The sequence below is a fragment of the Manacus candei genome, unplaced genomic scaffold, assembly GCF_025592945.1.
Source record: "Manacus candei isolate 608988 ecotype Guabito, Panama unplaced genomic scaffold, ASM2559294v1 h1tg000086l, whole genome shotgun sequence".
NCBI lineage: Eukaryota > Metazoa > Chordata > Aves > Passeriformes > Pipridae > Manacus > Manacus candei.
This window is the reverse complement of record NW_026138134.1, coordinates 2,519,994-2,535,184: the sequence shown is the minus strand read 5'-3', so window position 1 is coordinate 2,535,184 and position 15,191 is coordinate 2,519,994. Positions and strand designations below refer to the sequence as shown.

General features: G+C 48.8%; 1 protein-coding gene across 2 annotated transcripts in view; it reads right to left on the bottom strand.

Annotated features, from left to right (window-relative positions):
- Positions 1-48: 48 nt before the first annotated feature.
- CDON (cell adhesion associated, oncogene regulated) overlaps positions 49-15,191 on the bottom strand; it is a 55,883-nt gene continuing 40,740 nt past the window's right edge. For both annotated transcript variants that reach the window (XM_051812590.1, XM_051812589.1), the window contains 7 exons: positions 13,065-13,187; positions 11,423-11,650; positions 10,110-10,381; positions 7,721-7,800; positions 2,992-3,248; positions 1,433-2,410; positions 49-575 (listed from right to left, as the gene is read on the bottom strand). In XM_051812590.1, coding sequence (XP_051668550.1) covers positions 2,244-2,410; positions 2,992-3,248; positions 7,721-7,800; positions 10,110-10,381; positions 11,423-11,650; positions 13,065-13,187 — 1,127 coding nt within the window. In that variant the 3' untranslated portion in view covers positions 49-575; positions 1,433-2,243. The remainder of the gene's footprint in view (positions 576-1,432; positions 2,411-2,991; positions 3,249-7,720; positions 7,801-10,109; positions 10,382-11,422; positions 11,651-13,064; positions 13,188-15,191) is intronic.

Genomic DNA, 15,191 nt, shown 5'->3' with positions numbered 1-15,191 from the left:
GCCTTCCTCAACCCCTCATCTTTTGGTGTCTGTGGAAACAAGAGCATGTTGGGCCATTTGTCCTATATTTGGTTAATTATCCATTGGGAAGTATTGAGTGACACCTCAAATCAGTGCCCACAGAGCATCAACCCCCATGCTGGCCAAAGAGCAGCATCACCCCCAAAAATACACACCCCACCCCAAACCCCTGCAAAACAGCATCGTTTCCAAATACATAAGATTTCAAAGGGATATTACAGATTCTCTGGAAAACAGAGTGTCTTTATCCAACACACCCACGATACAGGGGGGGGATTTAAGCAAGGTCGTTTAAAACCGTGGTTAAATCTCAGTGTTCGGGGAGGACGAAGCAGCCAGAGGTGAACTCCAACCTCTCCATCGGAAAAGGGGAAAGCCTCACAGCAGGTCCTGTGAAGGGAAAGTCCAGACTGCAAGGAGGAGATAAACAAAGGGGGAGGAGGGGGCTCTGTGGTGGCTCCAGGGTACATGCCAGTCAAAACCCATGGGTGTAAGGTCCAGGGTTTGCAGGGAACTTCAGAATAAGGCAGCTCCGGCTGGGAGGATCCAAAACCCTAAAAAAAAAAGGTAAAAAAATAAATACAACCATAAATAATGCAAGAGGAGAGGGGAGGGAGGGGAGAGGATAAAAGACAAAAAAGAAAAAAGAGAAGACAGAAGACAGGGCTTTGGGAAGAGCTCATTGCGACCTTCCGGTACCTGAAGGGGGCTTATAAAAGGGGGAGGAACTTTTTATACAGGCAGGCAGATAGTGACAGGACAAGGGGGAATGTTTTCCCACTGCCAGAGGGGGCAGGGTTAGATTGGATATCAGGAAGAAATTCTTCCCTGGGAGGGTGGGGAGGCCCTGGCACAGGTTGCCCAGAGAAGCTGTGGCTGCCCCATCCCTGGAAGTGTCCAAGGCCAGGTTGGACAGGGCTTGGAGAAACCTGGGCTGGTGGAAGGTGTCCCATGGCAGGGGGTTGGAATGAGATGAGCTTTAAGGTCCTTTCCAACCCAAACCCTTCTGGGATTCCATGAAAAGGAAAAAGCCCACCCCAACACCTGGAACAGCCCAAGGAGACACCGCTGCCAAAGCAGATCTCAAGGGCTCCCTTCTCGCACAGGCATCGCTCCCCAAACCCCGCGACTGGTGAAGCTGCACCTGTAGCCCTGAGGTCCCCGAGGGGTTTGGAGCAGCCACAGCCAGGCCAGCACAGCCTCCTTCTTTTCCAGCCTGGTCAGAAACATGCTGCTCTGTGCAAAGGTGCTGCACAGGCGTGTCCCCAGGGCAGCCGTAACCGTAAGGCATGCACCTCATTTCTGGGATCCTGCGCTCCTGAGTGGTGTGGGGGAGGGAGTGCTTTACAAGCACAAGGTTGTTTCATTTTCTGGGATTAAATTTGGAAAGGAAAAAGAAAAAAAAACCTACCCAAACCCTGCAGTTAAGGTTGCAACACCTCCATCGTGCTGTGTCCGGGGCGGGTGGGTTCCTGACAGGCACGCGCGGGGCCGGTGGGAGCTGCTCCGACACCACTGCTTTCATTTCAGAGCTATCCAAGCTGTCAGTACTCCCTCAAACCAAGAGTAGAACTGGATTTTGTCTTCTGTGAGGGGCAAGGTGAGACAGGCTGGATTTCCACCTGTGCTTCTGCAGACAGAAGGGTTATCAAGCATCTGAAGACACAGTCACCGACCCAAGCTCTGCTTCAAGCTGCGCTGGACGGACTCAGCTGAGGCTCATTTTTCTTATTTATTTTCTCATTTTCTCATTGAGATCTTCCCAGAGAAACCAAAAGAGGATGGGATGTGTTCATGGAAAGGATGGTTTGAGTGCCAGGGAGGTGGCAGCCATTGGTCACCACATCAGACCTGCTTAAATCCCTGTCCCGGGCTCCTCGGAAGTGCTTCTCACACTGGTAACATGCCACGGAAACACACTCCACATTTCCCATCCTCCTTCTTTATATTATTACAATTCTTTTTTATACACATAACCAGGGCTAGTTTCGCGGCGTGTGAGGGGAGGAAAAAAAAATAACAAAAAAAAAAAAAAAAAAAAAAGGGGTTTCAAGGCATAAATAATATAAAAAGGCAACCATTTTGAAAACCAAGATACATTCATATGACACTACTACAAAAAATAAATAGTGACTCTCTCTGTTATAATTAACATCCCCCCGTCACTCCCTCTCAGCGACACTGGCAGTTCCTGGCGTTTAGTGGGGACAACGGTCACTTCCTCAGGTTTCCCGCAGCTGGAGCTGCCGAAGGTCCCCAGAACCGTTTAAGGTGACTCCGGATGAACTCCATCCTGGTTTTTCCTTACAGTCCTTGGAAGCAGGCTGCAGAATGAGGGGACTCCAGCTCAGAACGTGGTTCGATGTTTCCGAGTGCACGCAGCTGTTGCCTGCGAAGCAAGATCAGGGCGGGGGGTTGTTGGTGGTTTCTTTCAGCAGATACTCTCTGTCAGCTCAACAGACACACCCCCCCCCCCCCAAAATTCCTTATTCCAGTGGGTGATGCTCTTTGGGCTCAGGCTCATTCCCACTGTACCAGGCACAAGCACAGGGCATCGGCTCTGTCCTGGCAGAGCTATGGAACAGCTCACACTGGTGAGGTCAGCCCAGCTCCCTCCCTGCGCCTGTTCCTGCCTCCAGGATGGCTCTGGGCCCTCAGGAATGCCTGCTCATTAAGGAAAACTCCATTAGGCAGCTTTTCAGCAGTGTCGGAGCCCACTGGTGCCCTGTGGGGGCAGCATCAATCAGTCACAGCCTCGTTAGGTGCTGGATGAGCCCCGTTTAGAGGCATCAATCACAAGGACATGACAGGACCAGGCACAAGGCGGGGACGCTTAACCTCCCTCAAAGAGCCAGCTCTTTTGTGGGCTTAATTACCAGCTTCTCCACGATCAATTAAGCACCCTACAGCTGTCCTACAGAATACTCCCGGCCCCACAGCCAGGTGCTCTCCTCCCCGGGGTTGCCTCACCGTCCATGCAGCCCACGGGGAGCCGGCCCACGCCCTCCTGGCAGCAGGGGTGCTGGGGGGAGGGAGGCTCCGAGCCCTCCTTGCCGTCCTCCTCCAGCCGGGCACTGCACTCCGGGACAGCAGAGGCCAAGCACATGGCCACCATGACGTGGGGGCTCAGGGGCTTCATCTCCACACCATCCTGCTGGAAAGGGGCTCCCAGGGGCACCACGGGCAGGGCGGCGCTGCCGAAGGTGCCGTTGGTTTTGGTGAAGCACCTGTGGGCGGGACAGAGGCTGCAGTCACTCAGAGTGGCTTCTTTCTCCCCCCCACCCCTCATCTTGAGAAAATGCAACTTTTAAGTGCTTTACCACGTGTCAAAAGTAAAATCAGTTTTAAATATATTTTTGGAGCAATCCTGATGTTAAGAAAAGCACCGAGTGGGTTTTTTTTTCTCCCAGCAGACAGCTGAAAACACTCGAAACACGCTCAGTTCTTTCCCCCATCGATTGTGACCCCATGACCTGACTTGTGAGTCCACTTCTCCATCAAAGCAACCCCATAAAACACATTTTCGCTGCCAAGATAAAGAGCTCAAATTTTGAAATGCGAGCAGCAAACTTAAGCACCTTGGAAAATTAATACTAAGTGTTATCAGAGGGAACACAAATTAAAAAAATAGATGCAAGATTATAAATTTAACGCCCTCTTCTGCTGTGCAAGTCAGGTTGTGGCCCCGTAATATGTTTGTAAGGCTGTGGAATCGAAGCTAAAGTGGCGAATCAACTGTTACAGCTGAGGTATTTAAGCTTTAACCAAAAAGGAGCAGGACTTTGATACATGTACCACTGCAGCAGGCAGGGAAAACGCCTCAGTGTTTGCAACGTGGACAACGTGGCCTCAGGGAACATTTATATACATAATTACATAATTCCTACATAAGAAAGCCCCTCCCCCAATATTCCACTTCAGTGTGGTTTTAGACAAAACCATAATTACCCCAAAAGGAAAAGGTTTACTTGTACAGCTGCCACGAACTTTGGGAAACTACCCCCCAAAACTCTTCCTTGTTGTGCGGCGCAGGACAGAGATGGATCCACGGATAAAAGCATGGAAATAAGGATGGAGAGCGTTCACACCCACCAGAGATCCTCCAAAACGCTCCCACAAAGGCTGAACAGGCTTCAGGTTTTTATGTGCTGATACAGGTACAACTCTGAGCATCCTCCTCTTCTTTCCTACCAAGTGTAAATCCATCCCTTGCCTGCTCTGCTGACAGGGACCAGCCCAGTGCATTTGCTGTAGGTTATCCCTGGGGCTGCCTGAGCCTGGCATCTGGAAGTATAAAAATTGCTCCCTGGGACCTGGTTGCTTTGGTGCTGGCTTGGTGTGCTGCTCCACAGTGACTCTGGCCCAAAACTGAGCAGGGCTGATGAAATACGGCTGGAAGAGGAGGGGAATATGGACTGGAATGTCAGCAGTGCCAGGGCAGCAGCCAGCAGAGCCACCTCCAACAGCAGCTGAGCCCTGAGCACCTCAGCACTGAGCTCAGACAGGTTTAAAACTGGGATACATGAAGCTTGGCAGTCACAGCAAGGTCCTGCCCAAGTCCCAGAAACCACTTTTATGCCTTTAAAAAGGTCAGTGCAACGCTTAAAAACATCCCACTGCAGGGACCTGCCCTACAGGAGCTTCAATTCACGCCTGAAACCTGAACAAAACCCGTGATCAGTTTTGCCCAAACTGAAAGAGCAACAAAACATCCAACAACAACACAAATAAACTTCCTAGAGGAGGCACTGGTGAGAGTTTCCCCTCCTGCAGATGCTTCATGTGCAAAGCCAAATCAAGGGACAAGGGGCATCCCTCCAGAGCCTGCTCCCCTCCCAAAAGCCATTGAGGATGGAGCAGCACCAAGCTTCATTTTCAACCTTCTCTCTCCTATTTTGTCCTTCTGCTCCCCTAACTGCCTCCAAAATCATTATTCCAAGTACCAAAATACCACAGAAGCCACTGAAGAATCCACATGAAACACATCTGGTCTTCAAACAAATCCATTTATTAGTTTGCCTTTCTCTCCGCAGAGGTTTTGACTTCACTCACTTATTATTTGGAAAAAAAAGCTCAGAGAAACCCATTTAAAATGTTTGGGTTTACATGTTTCTGGGGGTTCTTCTTAAAGATACAGAGGTTGGTGTATTTCTCTGTATTATTGTATGGGCTTGAAGGATGTTTCCAGACAGCAGTTCAGCTTTTTAAGCTTAAATAACCACATTCTGATGGAAACTAGCCATGGGGATATCCTGAGCAGAGTGTGCAGGAAGAGTGGTGTAAAATCCCTGCTCCAGAAAACACATTTTCTATCAATTCTCAGTGCTAAACCCCTACCAAACCACAACCTAAACAAAGCATAATTTAGATGAAAACACCGGAAAAACAAACTGATACATCTGAAACATGCATTTCGCATTTCTGATCAAAACACAGTGGATTTGCAAAGAGGGATCTGCAAAAGTGTAAATTCCTCTGCAGCCACCAGGTATCTCGAGAGTTTTAACACAAAAGCACCAGGGAAGAAAAAAAGATCAGTTCTCAATCCTGTCAACCACAGGCTTTGTCCACAAAAGCAAAGCAGGTCTCCAGGTTTCAGCAGCTTCTCCCTCTGGCAAGCCTCCACGAGCAGTTAGGAGGGATAAAGTGCTAATTTAAACAGAAGATCCAGGGATTTCAGCACTGGAATAATAAAACCTGCTCCGAGATGGCTATTGCTGAAAACAGCTATGAAATACATTGAACCTCTAGGATTCATTTGCACATGGTCACAACTCAAATAACTGCTAAATTCAACCCAAACCAGTGGAAATGGGTCAGTGAGGAATTTGTGGTGCCAAGGCCACGTGCACCCACAATGCTCCTGAGCTGGAGACATTGCCCTGCTACAGGTACTGCCACCTGAACCTCCTGGGCTGCAGAGGGAATTGCCTTTTCCAGCACAAAAGGTGCAGTGATCCCAGGGTGGGACAAGGAACAGGTTCTCTTTCCACCAACAGGAGCCCAGGTGGAGGGAACAGCCCTTACCTGTGCCACGAGGTTAAACAAAAATGAGGAAAAGGCTCCAGCCCCAAAGCCTGCTGACATGACTGCACTAACGCACCAGGCCTTCCTCCTCCTCCTCCTCCTCGCCCTGGCCATACACCCAGCTCCCTGGTGGAATGCTCAGGCACGTTCTGGTCCGTCCCCATTCCCCTCTCCCATGTCCTCCTCCCATTCCCCCAGCGCCAGAGCAGAGGTTAATGGTCCCCTCCGGGGAAAGGCAGCTGTAAGGGACAAGTTGTTTCTCTATCAAGCAGTCAAATATAGAAGGGGGATGTGAAAACTCAAAGTTCAGGCCCCGCTGATGACCCGTCTGGGAGGAGCAGTGCAGTTGCAGAGGATGGAACCCACTCCCTGCTTTCTTAGGGGGAAAAAAAAAGGGAGCAAGTAAAAAATTAAATGTGCTTAAAACTGGAACGCAAGCTCTTAATTACAGCGTAACACATATGGCATGTTCCAAATTACGGCGAGTCACAGACAGCCTGGTGAGAGCTGCTGCAGAGCCTGCTGGAAAACACACAACTGGTGTGTGAGGGAACGTGCTGGGCTTCCCTGGAGACCTGTCGGGACACTGGTCCAGGCAAAGCATGCCCAGCTCCACGTGCAAGCAGCAGCTCGTCAACATTACACTATCACGCACACATTTATGGAGGGGGGAAGGATTTAAGGCCTATTATAAGTGGCATTTAAAAAGTAAACCCGTGAAAATAAAGTGAACACGATTTTTGCCTTCAACAACAGCTTATTTGTCCAACAGGAGTTGGACTCCACGCTATTTGTGGGTCCAACTCAGAATATTCAATGATTCAATGATTCATTTCAACTCAGCTTCTCCAGATGTACACCTAAAGGCAGCTGAGCATTTTAACAATACAGAAAAATCAAAGTATGATTGAAAAAAAAGCCCAGAATTTACCAGTCAGAGTAGCCCAGTCCTATTTATAGTCATTAGAATAACCAGAGATTTAGTCAGAAGCCTGGAAGGATATTCATTAAAACTTCCAAAAGCGAAAAACCTAATGATTTTCATTAGGTTCCTGACTCCCAGATACAACATAGAAGACAGATTTTCCCTTATTCTATACAAGAATCCTTTTTCCCATGAAAAAATCCTATCCCACACTGACAATGGCTGGTCAAACTGCTCCTGAAGGCCTTGAAGAACCCCAAATCCCATGTTTTACAAAGAATAGCATTGTGAAGGAAAAGGGGCAACTGCAGTTGGTCGGTGCTCTTAAGGGAATGGCAGGAAGTGTAAAATGCAGAAGACCAATTAAATCCGATTTGACAAACTCCACATGGAATGATCTTGTTATCTCAAAGCTGAGGAAAACACAGGAAATAAGGATTTTTAAAAAATCCAGTGCTCAACCTGCTTTGCTTCCTAGAGAGCCTCGGAGGAGCATGTTGAGCAAAGTGAGCTCTGGGGGGTTTAACAGTTTGTTTTATGCCATCCCACGGACAATTCCCAACCGTTCTCCGAGCCACCCCCTGACACGCAGCTCCTCGTGCCCTGGGCCAGAACTCCAGCTCCTGGCTTTTGTCAGTCCCAGCTTCACCACAGCACGCAGAGCGAGGGCTGCTGTCGGGGCAGGTCCTGCCTTGGTGCAGGTCCTGCCTTGGTGCAGGTCCTGCCTTGGTGCAGACCATTCCTCACCTGTTGTTGTTCCGGCAATTCCGGCAGCTGATGCACTCCGAGGGGTCAGCCTGCGGCACGGCCGTGTACATCCCGCCACCCTGCAGCAGGAAGGATTAACAGTAAATCCTTAGAAATCAGATCACTATCAGAACATCTAAGAGAGGAGGCAGCTCAGCTCCTTGACTTGGTTTTCCCAGTCCAGCCACCTTATCAATGCCCCGCTCTGGGCCAAACACGGCACGGCAACACTGAGCGATTGTCCAAAGGCCAGGGGAGGGCTTTGCCAGCGTGTGTGTCAGGGAAAAGTAAATAACTGCAGCTTAGACAAGTATGTGGTCATTTCCCTGGTCTGTTTTCAGCTTAATATGCTGAGGTTTAATTTAATAAACACACTGTAAATATGTTTATTTTTAACGCTGATGACAGACACGAAAACGAATTGCCGTTCGTTAGCACACCGGGCTCGTTTGGGGAGACAGGGGATTAAATTTGGAGGGCTGATGTCACACACAAACCCATCCCACTTTCCTGTAATTACTCCGATTAGATCAGTTTACTTCGCTACACTGATTTTTGAGCCGTTTCGTATTTGTACAGATGGGGTAATTCCTCAGCCAGCAATGACTCGGGGTGCGAGGGATTTTGCGTTGTTGGTTTTGGCTGAGGGGGCCATTACAAGCCAGTCGAAATGCCCAGATTAACACATACCTCATTGTTAGGGACCAGGCGGACAGTGATGCGGGAGCCGCGCGGAGCCAGGCCGCTGTGCCGGGCTCCAGGGAGCCGGGCCGGGAAGACTCACCTGGCTTTTGGCAGTCCAAGTGGTAGGGAACTTCTAACAACCCCTGTTTTTGCACAAACAGGGCTTACCCTGAAGTTTTTGAAGGATGGGGAGCACTGAGGAAATGCCTAATTAGTCTTGATTGCCATCCTGGCCAGCTTCTCCCTTCCTCATTTAGCCCAATCACTGAAACAATGAAGAGCGGCCTAACGAGGATGAGAACATCCTGTTCCCCTGCGCTGCCTCGCCCACGTGCCAGTCCAGGGCCTTCTCTGTGGGCAGAGATCCTGTGACTCAAACTTTCTACAACGAGGAGTGTGGGGAACAAAAAACTCATCCCCGTCACCTACAGACAGCGGCGTTGTGTGGACAGCTTGTGGCACGGAGGAGCTCCAAGCACCGAGACCTCTGTCACCACACATGTATTTCCTTCTTTCCCCCAGCCCCCCAAAAAATAAAAATAGGAGGGACAAAACATCAATGCAAGCCCCCAGGCTTTCTCACAGGCGAGCTTTCGAGCACCACAAATGTTCTCTCCCTGGGGGCTTGGAGACTTCTGGAGAGTTTCACCCACTGGGAGGTTGGACAGGTCCAAAAAACCCAGTTTGGGCCTCGGGTGCTCTTGAAAACAGCCAAAAATGGGCACTTCTGGCAGGCCAAGGACAGAATCAGGTGAAAAACTGACAGGTCTGGGCTGAGACTGGAGGGAACTGAAGTGGCAACTACTGTGCAAGTGCTAATTTGTTGTTCAATAAAAAGAAGTGCTTGTGCTCAATTACCAACACAAACAATAGGCCCATTTTTTTTCTCCAGAAACAGCATGGGTTATTCAGACTTTTGAACTTTTTCTTTCAGTTTTCCTGGGCAATGTTCACAGTTTTGAGTAAGTTTAGTAAGTTTGAATGCAAGCCATCTGTTTCCATAGACAATAATGAAATCATTATTCTCTCTTGGAAACGGGACACGTTTCAGCAAATGAAGTATTTTTCCACAGCATACAAAGGCTGGATCGCAGACTGAAATTAGTTTTTAATTTTATTTTCAATTTCAAAACAAAAAACGAGCCTGTCTCAACAGTCACAAACAGGGGACTGCAAAAAAAAGAAAAAAGCAGCAGCGTTATTGCACTGCTGCAGTTCAAGATGTATGGGGCACTTCATTCCATGGAACCTCCTGCTCCATTCGTGCTTTGCCATAATTAATAGCATTGCTCAGAGTTACAGATCTGAAACAGGTGGGGGAAAAACGGGTGATCCATAAAGCTGCAGAATAAGCAGCTATAATTAAATCTATTTAACTTGGAGATTGAGAAATACCATATGTACGAGCAAAGGATCTCAGCCCAGCACTGAGGCATTCTCAGAGCTTACATGCTGTTAGGAGGAGGGTAGAGGCAGATTTCCCAGAGTAAGTGGAATTCTTGCTGTCATCTGATATCCTCAAATGAAAACCATGATGTTTGTATCACAAATATCAGCCCAGTTGCTTCCTCTGGGATGAAGGATTCAGTGGAACTGGCTGTTATCAACGGATGAGTATTCCCCCACCCGAATTAAATCTGCTTGCACAGCCCCTGAATAAACCCCAAGGTCTGCGCTGAGCCTCCCACCCGGTGCAGGAGCTTACGTTCACGAGGCGGTGGGGGTGTTCATAGTCCACGTGTGTCCTGGGCAGGGAGCTGGTGTGCCCTGGGTACAGTCCTGCTCCTCCATTCATGATCCCGTTGACTCCATTGGCGACTTTGTGGTGGACGTGGGGGCAGCCGTTGCCGAGGCCGTTGCCGAGGAAGCTCCCGTGGATGCTGCCGTTGACGCGGCTCGTCCCGGGCAGGGTCGTGTACTCGATCATCTGCCCGTTGATATCCGCCCCCTGGTACAGATACCCAGGGGGGTCGTATTCTGCAAAAGACATTATTGCTGAAAGCGCCTTTAGGAGAAGCTAAAGGAGCGTCCCTAAAAGACAAAGAAGCTCATTTTGTCTTCCTGCAGCTTTTGTGAACTAACTCTGATATCCGAGTGCTTAGTATACAAGTACAGACATGGAAAACAGACACATCCTGGAGAGCAGACCAGGAATGTTGGTCTGGAAGGACTTGGCTGACATCAATCTCTACGAGAGTGTCCTAAAAATGGGCCATTTTTATCATGGATAGCCCCTCTGCCATCTACTATGAGCTGCTTCCCAAAAATCTCTCTGGGCTGCAGCTGAAGGCACTATCTTATCTTGCAAGAAGTTTTGTTTCATTTCTCTCTGTCAGAGAGTAAGGACATTTAAAAATAACCACAAGCCGTGGCAAGAGCAAGGCTGATTTATGCACAAGGAACAGAAAAGGCCAGCCCAGAGATTCTGCTGGCACCAGGTTGTTGGTTGGTGCAGAGCACCTCGAAAAGCTCCTGCTCCAGGGGCTAATGAACAGGTTTGCCTGATTAACACCTCTCTGACAGACCTGGCCATTGAATGCCATCTCACTGTGCAGGGACTGAGAGGTAATAAGGGACTTGTCCTAGTGCTGCACATTTGTTCTTTCCAGATACACCTAAGAAAAGGAGAGATCCAGGGTTTAACTCTCCACATTTAACAGGTACTTACAATTACACAGGCTCTGCCTCTGCAATCAGCAGAGACCTAGGCAGGGGCTCAAAGTTAAACACAAGCTGCAGAAACTTTGCCCAGGCCTTTCCCACACCATTCTCTGGGTGAAACTGCAGCACGACCCTCCGGGGATGCAGCAGGGCAGGGAGCACCAGTGCAAAAAGCAATGGAGACTCTCAAAAACCCAAATCTGCACCTAGGGCACACTTAGAAGTGTAAGTCTCTACAGAAATACCAGCTGGCTCCTAACAGGAAGGCGCTTCCCACCCATAAAATGCGGCATGAGCGTTACTAATTCCACTCCTGATAATATTTTCGCCGCGGAAGGGAGCCGGGCCCCCACTCACTCTGCAGGGCGCTCTGCTGCCGGTTCTTCCACAGGCACATGGCGATGAAGACGATGAGGATGAGGACCATGACGCCCAGGACGCAGCCCACGATCAGGTAGAGCATGTCACTGCTGCGCACGGGGCCGCTGGCGGGCCCGGCCCCGCCGCCCCCTGCCCGCTCCGGGGGGCTCGGCGGCGTGCTCAGGTCTCTCACCGGGTACTCCGACGCTCCCGGCGTGCGTTTCACTGGATGGGCAGAGACACAGGCATGGGCACACTCACCCAACGCTCTTTTTCATTAGGAAACTAAAATAATCGCCGCCGAGTTCAAGTCCTAATGCCTCGCAAAGAAAGCTTCCAAGCCAATATTAAATCCTACAAGGAGAAGGCCAACTGCTGTTGGGTAATAGCTGTTTGCCTTGGAAAACGGTGATTATCCTGCCTGCTCACCCCCTCTTTGAGGTCACTGAAACTTTAATGAGCCGCTCGGGGTCCGCATGGCTACAACTGCTCTCACTCCCAACTTGAAAGAGCGCAAATCTTTCCACTTCTGAGGTCAGGAAAAACCACAACACGCATTTCTCTCGCCCAGCCTCTGCCAGATGACCTACTTTTATCTGATGTGAACCCTCCTAACCCCGTTTCCAAACCTCACCAAGAGCTGAGTAGAAAATCCCTAAAAACGAGATGGTAGTTTAACCCAGGAATTATATTTACATTAGTTTCCAGCACACCACAGCTTAGATTCATTTCATTTGACACTAAAAACCTAAAAGAGGTGCCTGGTTTAGGAGTGAAGCTGGTCAGAGAGACAAAAACACCTCCATTGGAGGTATGTTGGATAAACTGGATCACCCCTATAAGCCTGGGGGAGGTGCATTTTAAGGAAGAGGCAGCGTGAATGACAGATACATCTTGTCAGTTTTAAAATTAGAGAAGAAAGTTATATTCCCTGCAGGAGGGAGAACAACTGTGCACACAGTCTTGAAGCCCTGCAGCTCCTACTCCTTCCTTCAAAGGTTTCACTACTCACTTTGCTGAATTTTGATGCTTCCGCTCCCAGAGGGCTTTTTTCTTTTTTTTTTTTTAAAGACATTTTTTCATAGCACTGCATTTGAAGTTTACTGTCTGCATTTTCCCTTTACAGCCTTACTTGGTTTTAGAGATTAAAGGAGACAGGAATCCTTCGCAAAATAAATGTGACTGCCATATCTGACACTTCCCAAGAACAGTACAAACTTTGTGCCAGAGGCATGCAGGATTAGGGATGGAGGCAGCCAACACAACCATCAATTGCTGTGGTCTGCACTTATACAACGTGTCACAGAGCCCCGAAGACATAAAACAGACGTACAAATCAATTCTGTCATCTTCAGGCGCATGGTTGTCTCCTGAGGAGAGGCCATCAGCACCCCAGAGCCGGCGCTATCTCCGAGGGCAGGCAGAGCTGCACGGCTCCGCCGAGGGCCCCGGGAGGAGCGCAAGGGATCACTTTCCATATGTTCAAAACAATCTCGGCTTCGGAAGACAAAACAATCCTCCGAAACATTCCAGAAAATCGCAGTCATCATCGCAGCTGACTTCGGAGCTGCCCAAAGAATTCCCCGCGGCGGGCACTTCGCGCCCCGAACGCCACCTGGGCTCAGCCCCGCGGCCTCACCTTTGGTCTCGCAGATCATCACGTTGCTGTACTCGCTCTCCCCGCCCTCGTTATAGCACTGCATCTTAATGTCATAAGAAGTTTCAGGCTGCAGGTGATTTATCAGGTGCCACTGCTTCGTACCTGTGGGGGGGGAGAAAAAACAACTGCAGTTCAGTTACTCCCGTGAGCCACAATTCATGGCCAGGCTTCGTGAATGAAGATCTAGGAATTGAGCCAGAATTAGGGATGAGTGTACTGCAGGGTCCTTCTCTACCAAGTGCAGGGACATTGCAGCTTCTTCTGTTAGCACAGAAGTCTTTAGTAACTGTTTATGGACTTAGCTGAAACCATGATCTATGAGTGGCATCCCTGCCCATGGCAGGGGGTTGGAACTAGATGCTCTCTAAAGTACCTTCTAACCCAACCCATTCCATGGTTCTATAAGATTCACATTATCTTGTGAAACTGAGAATCAGAAGAACCTTTTGATGAATAAAAGTGAGTCTTTTTCACTATTGGCAATTGATTTAAAAAAAAAAAATCCTTCTCTATAAAAGCCAGAACTCACTAAACTCAAAAAACAGACATCCAAGTGTCCCCATCTGTGCATTTAAATTCAACAGCAGCCTAAACATGGAACTGCTGCACAGATGGGTTTAGGGTGGGTTATGCTGGCAATTTACAGTACACTGGGCAAATAACAAGGGAAACTGGCACAGAAAACTTGAGATAGTGGAAAAACTTGGCTGTGGTAAGACCCTCTCCCAGCCTGCAGTGCTTGAGGTGCGAGGTACGACTGCAGCCGCCTGTGTCTCGCAGGAAGGACACATCTGGGTTGCTCAACGTGGCCAAAATGTGCATTTTATTAACCATCCTGGGAACCCAGCGAGGCTGTCCCGGTGCCGCTGCCCCAGCAGAGCCTGAGCCCGAGCCAAGCAATCTTCTCTAATAGGACCGTTTTGTCATCTCTGGCCCCCGGCCAGCATTTCATTTAGACACCCTCCTGAAGTACTGAGCACTTCGGGATAAATCATTCCCAGTTTTTACTTTCACGGGCTTGTGACAAATTTTAATAAACAGCAACCCTTTTTTTTTTTTCTTTTTTTTTCTTTTTATTTATTCTTTTTTATTTTTAAGGAGTTTAATTAACTGTTTGAGTGCTCCTAATCCCTCTTGGAAAATACCCCCTTGAACTGTTTCCCCTGTTTCTAAGGAACTGTCATACCACCTACTGATTTAAGCAGGAATAAAAAGAACCGAGCGTGCTCGGCGGGCGGGGGCTGTCACCGTGACACTGCTCCAACTCCTCCGGGACCCCCGCCCAGGTCCAGGACCCCCCCCCCGGCCCCACAAGGGCAGGAGATGAGATGTGGTCGGAGCTCAGCCCTCGCTGAGCGTTCCAGTGAGGGCAGACAAGCCCTGGCTGAAGCTGGAATCCGCCTTTCCCTAAATCGCACGTTTTCCCAAGATTCAGGCTCGGTTTTCCCGGCGCCCCCACCCCCAAGCATTCCTTTCGGTAATTACTACACCAGGTTTTAGGTTTCCGCTTCAAACCATTAGTGGAACTGGAATCAGTACAGGCACTTTTAACTGTCCTCTTCTTGCACCATTAGCAAGGGAAAACATTTAAACAACTGACATCAGACTGCATTTACATTTAAAATTCAATCTCCAGGACCCTCAAAACAGAGAAATTCTGACCAGAAACAGAGAAATTCAGACCAGAAACAGAGAAATTCAGATCATCGATGCAGGACAGGGTTGATTTGGCTTTGTTTTTGCTTAAAAAGAGATACCAAGGAGCCACCAGAGCCAAGCTTTTTGCTTGTTTTTTTGTTTTTTTTTTCTTCAAATAAAATCTGATTTTGCCTGTAGCGGCATTTATATGGAAAAAAAAAAAGTTTTCTGCAGAGTTTTGAATGTCTCGAAAGACAAGACTTAACAGGAAGCGGTGAGGAAAGCCTGAGGCAAGCACTTAGCTAACACAGGCATCACAACACTTTTTCCACAACTCATGCAGTCATTTCAAGATAAAATTCCCTGTCAAAAAACAGACAGATTAATTCAAAGGTAACAGAGAGGGGGGGGAAAAAAAAGTGAAGGACAAGTGATTTATGGCAAAAATACCTTAAGTCACATGTTCCT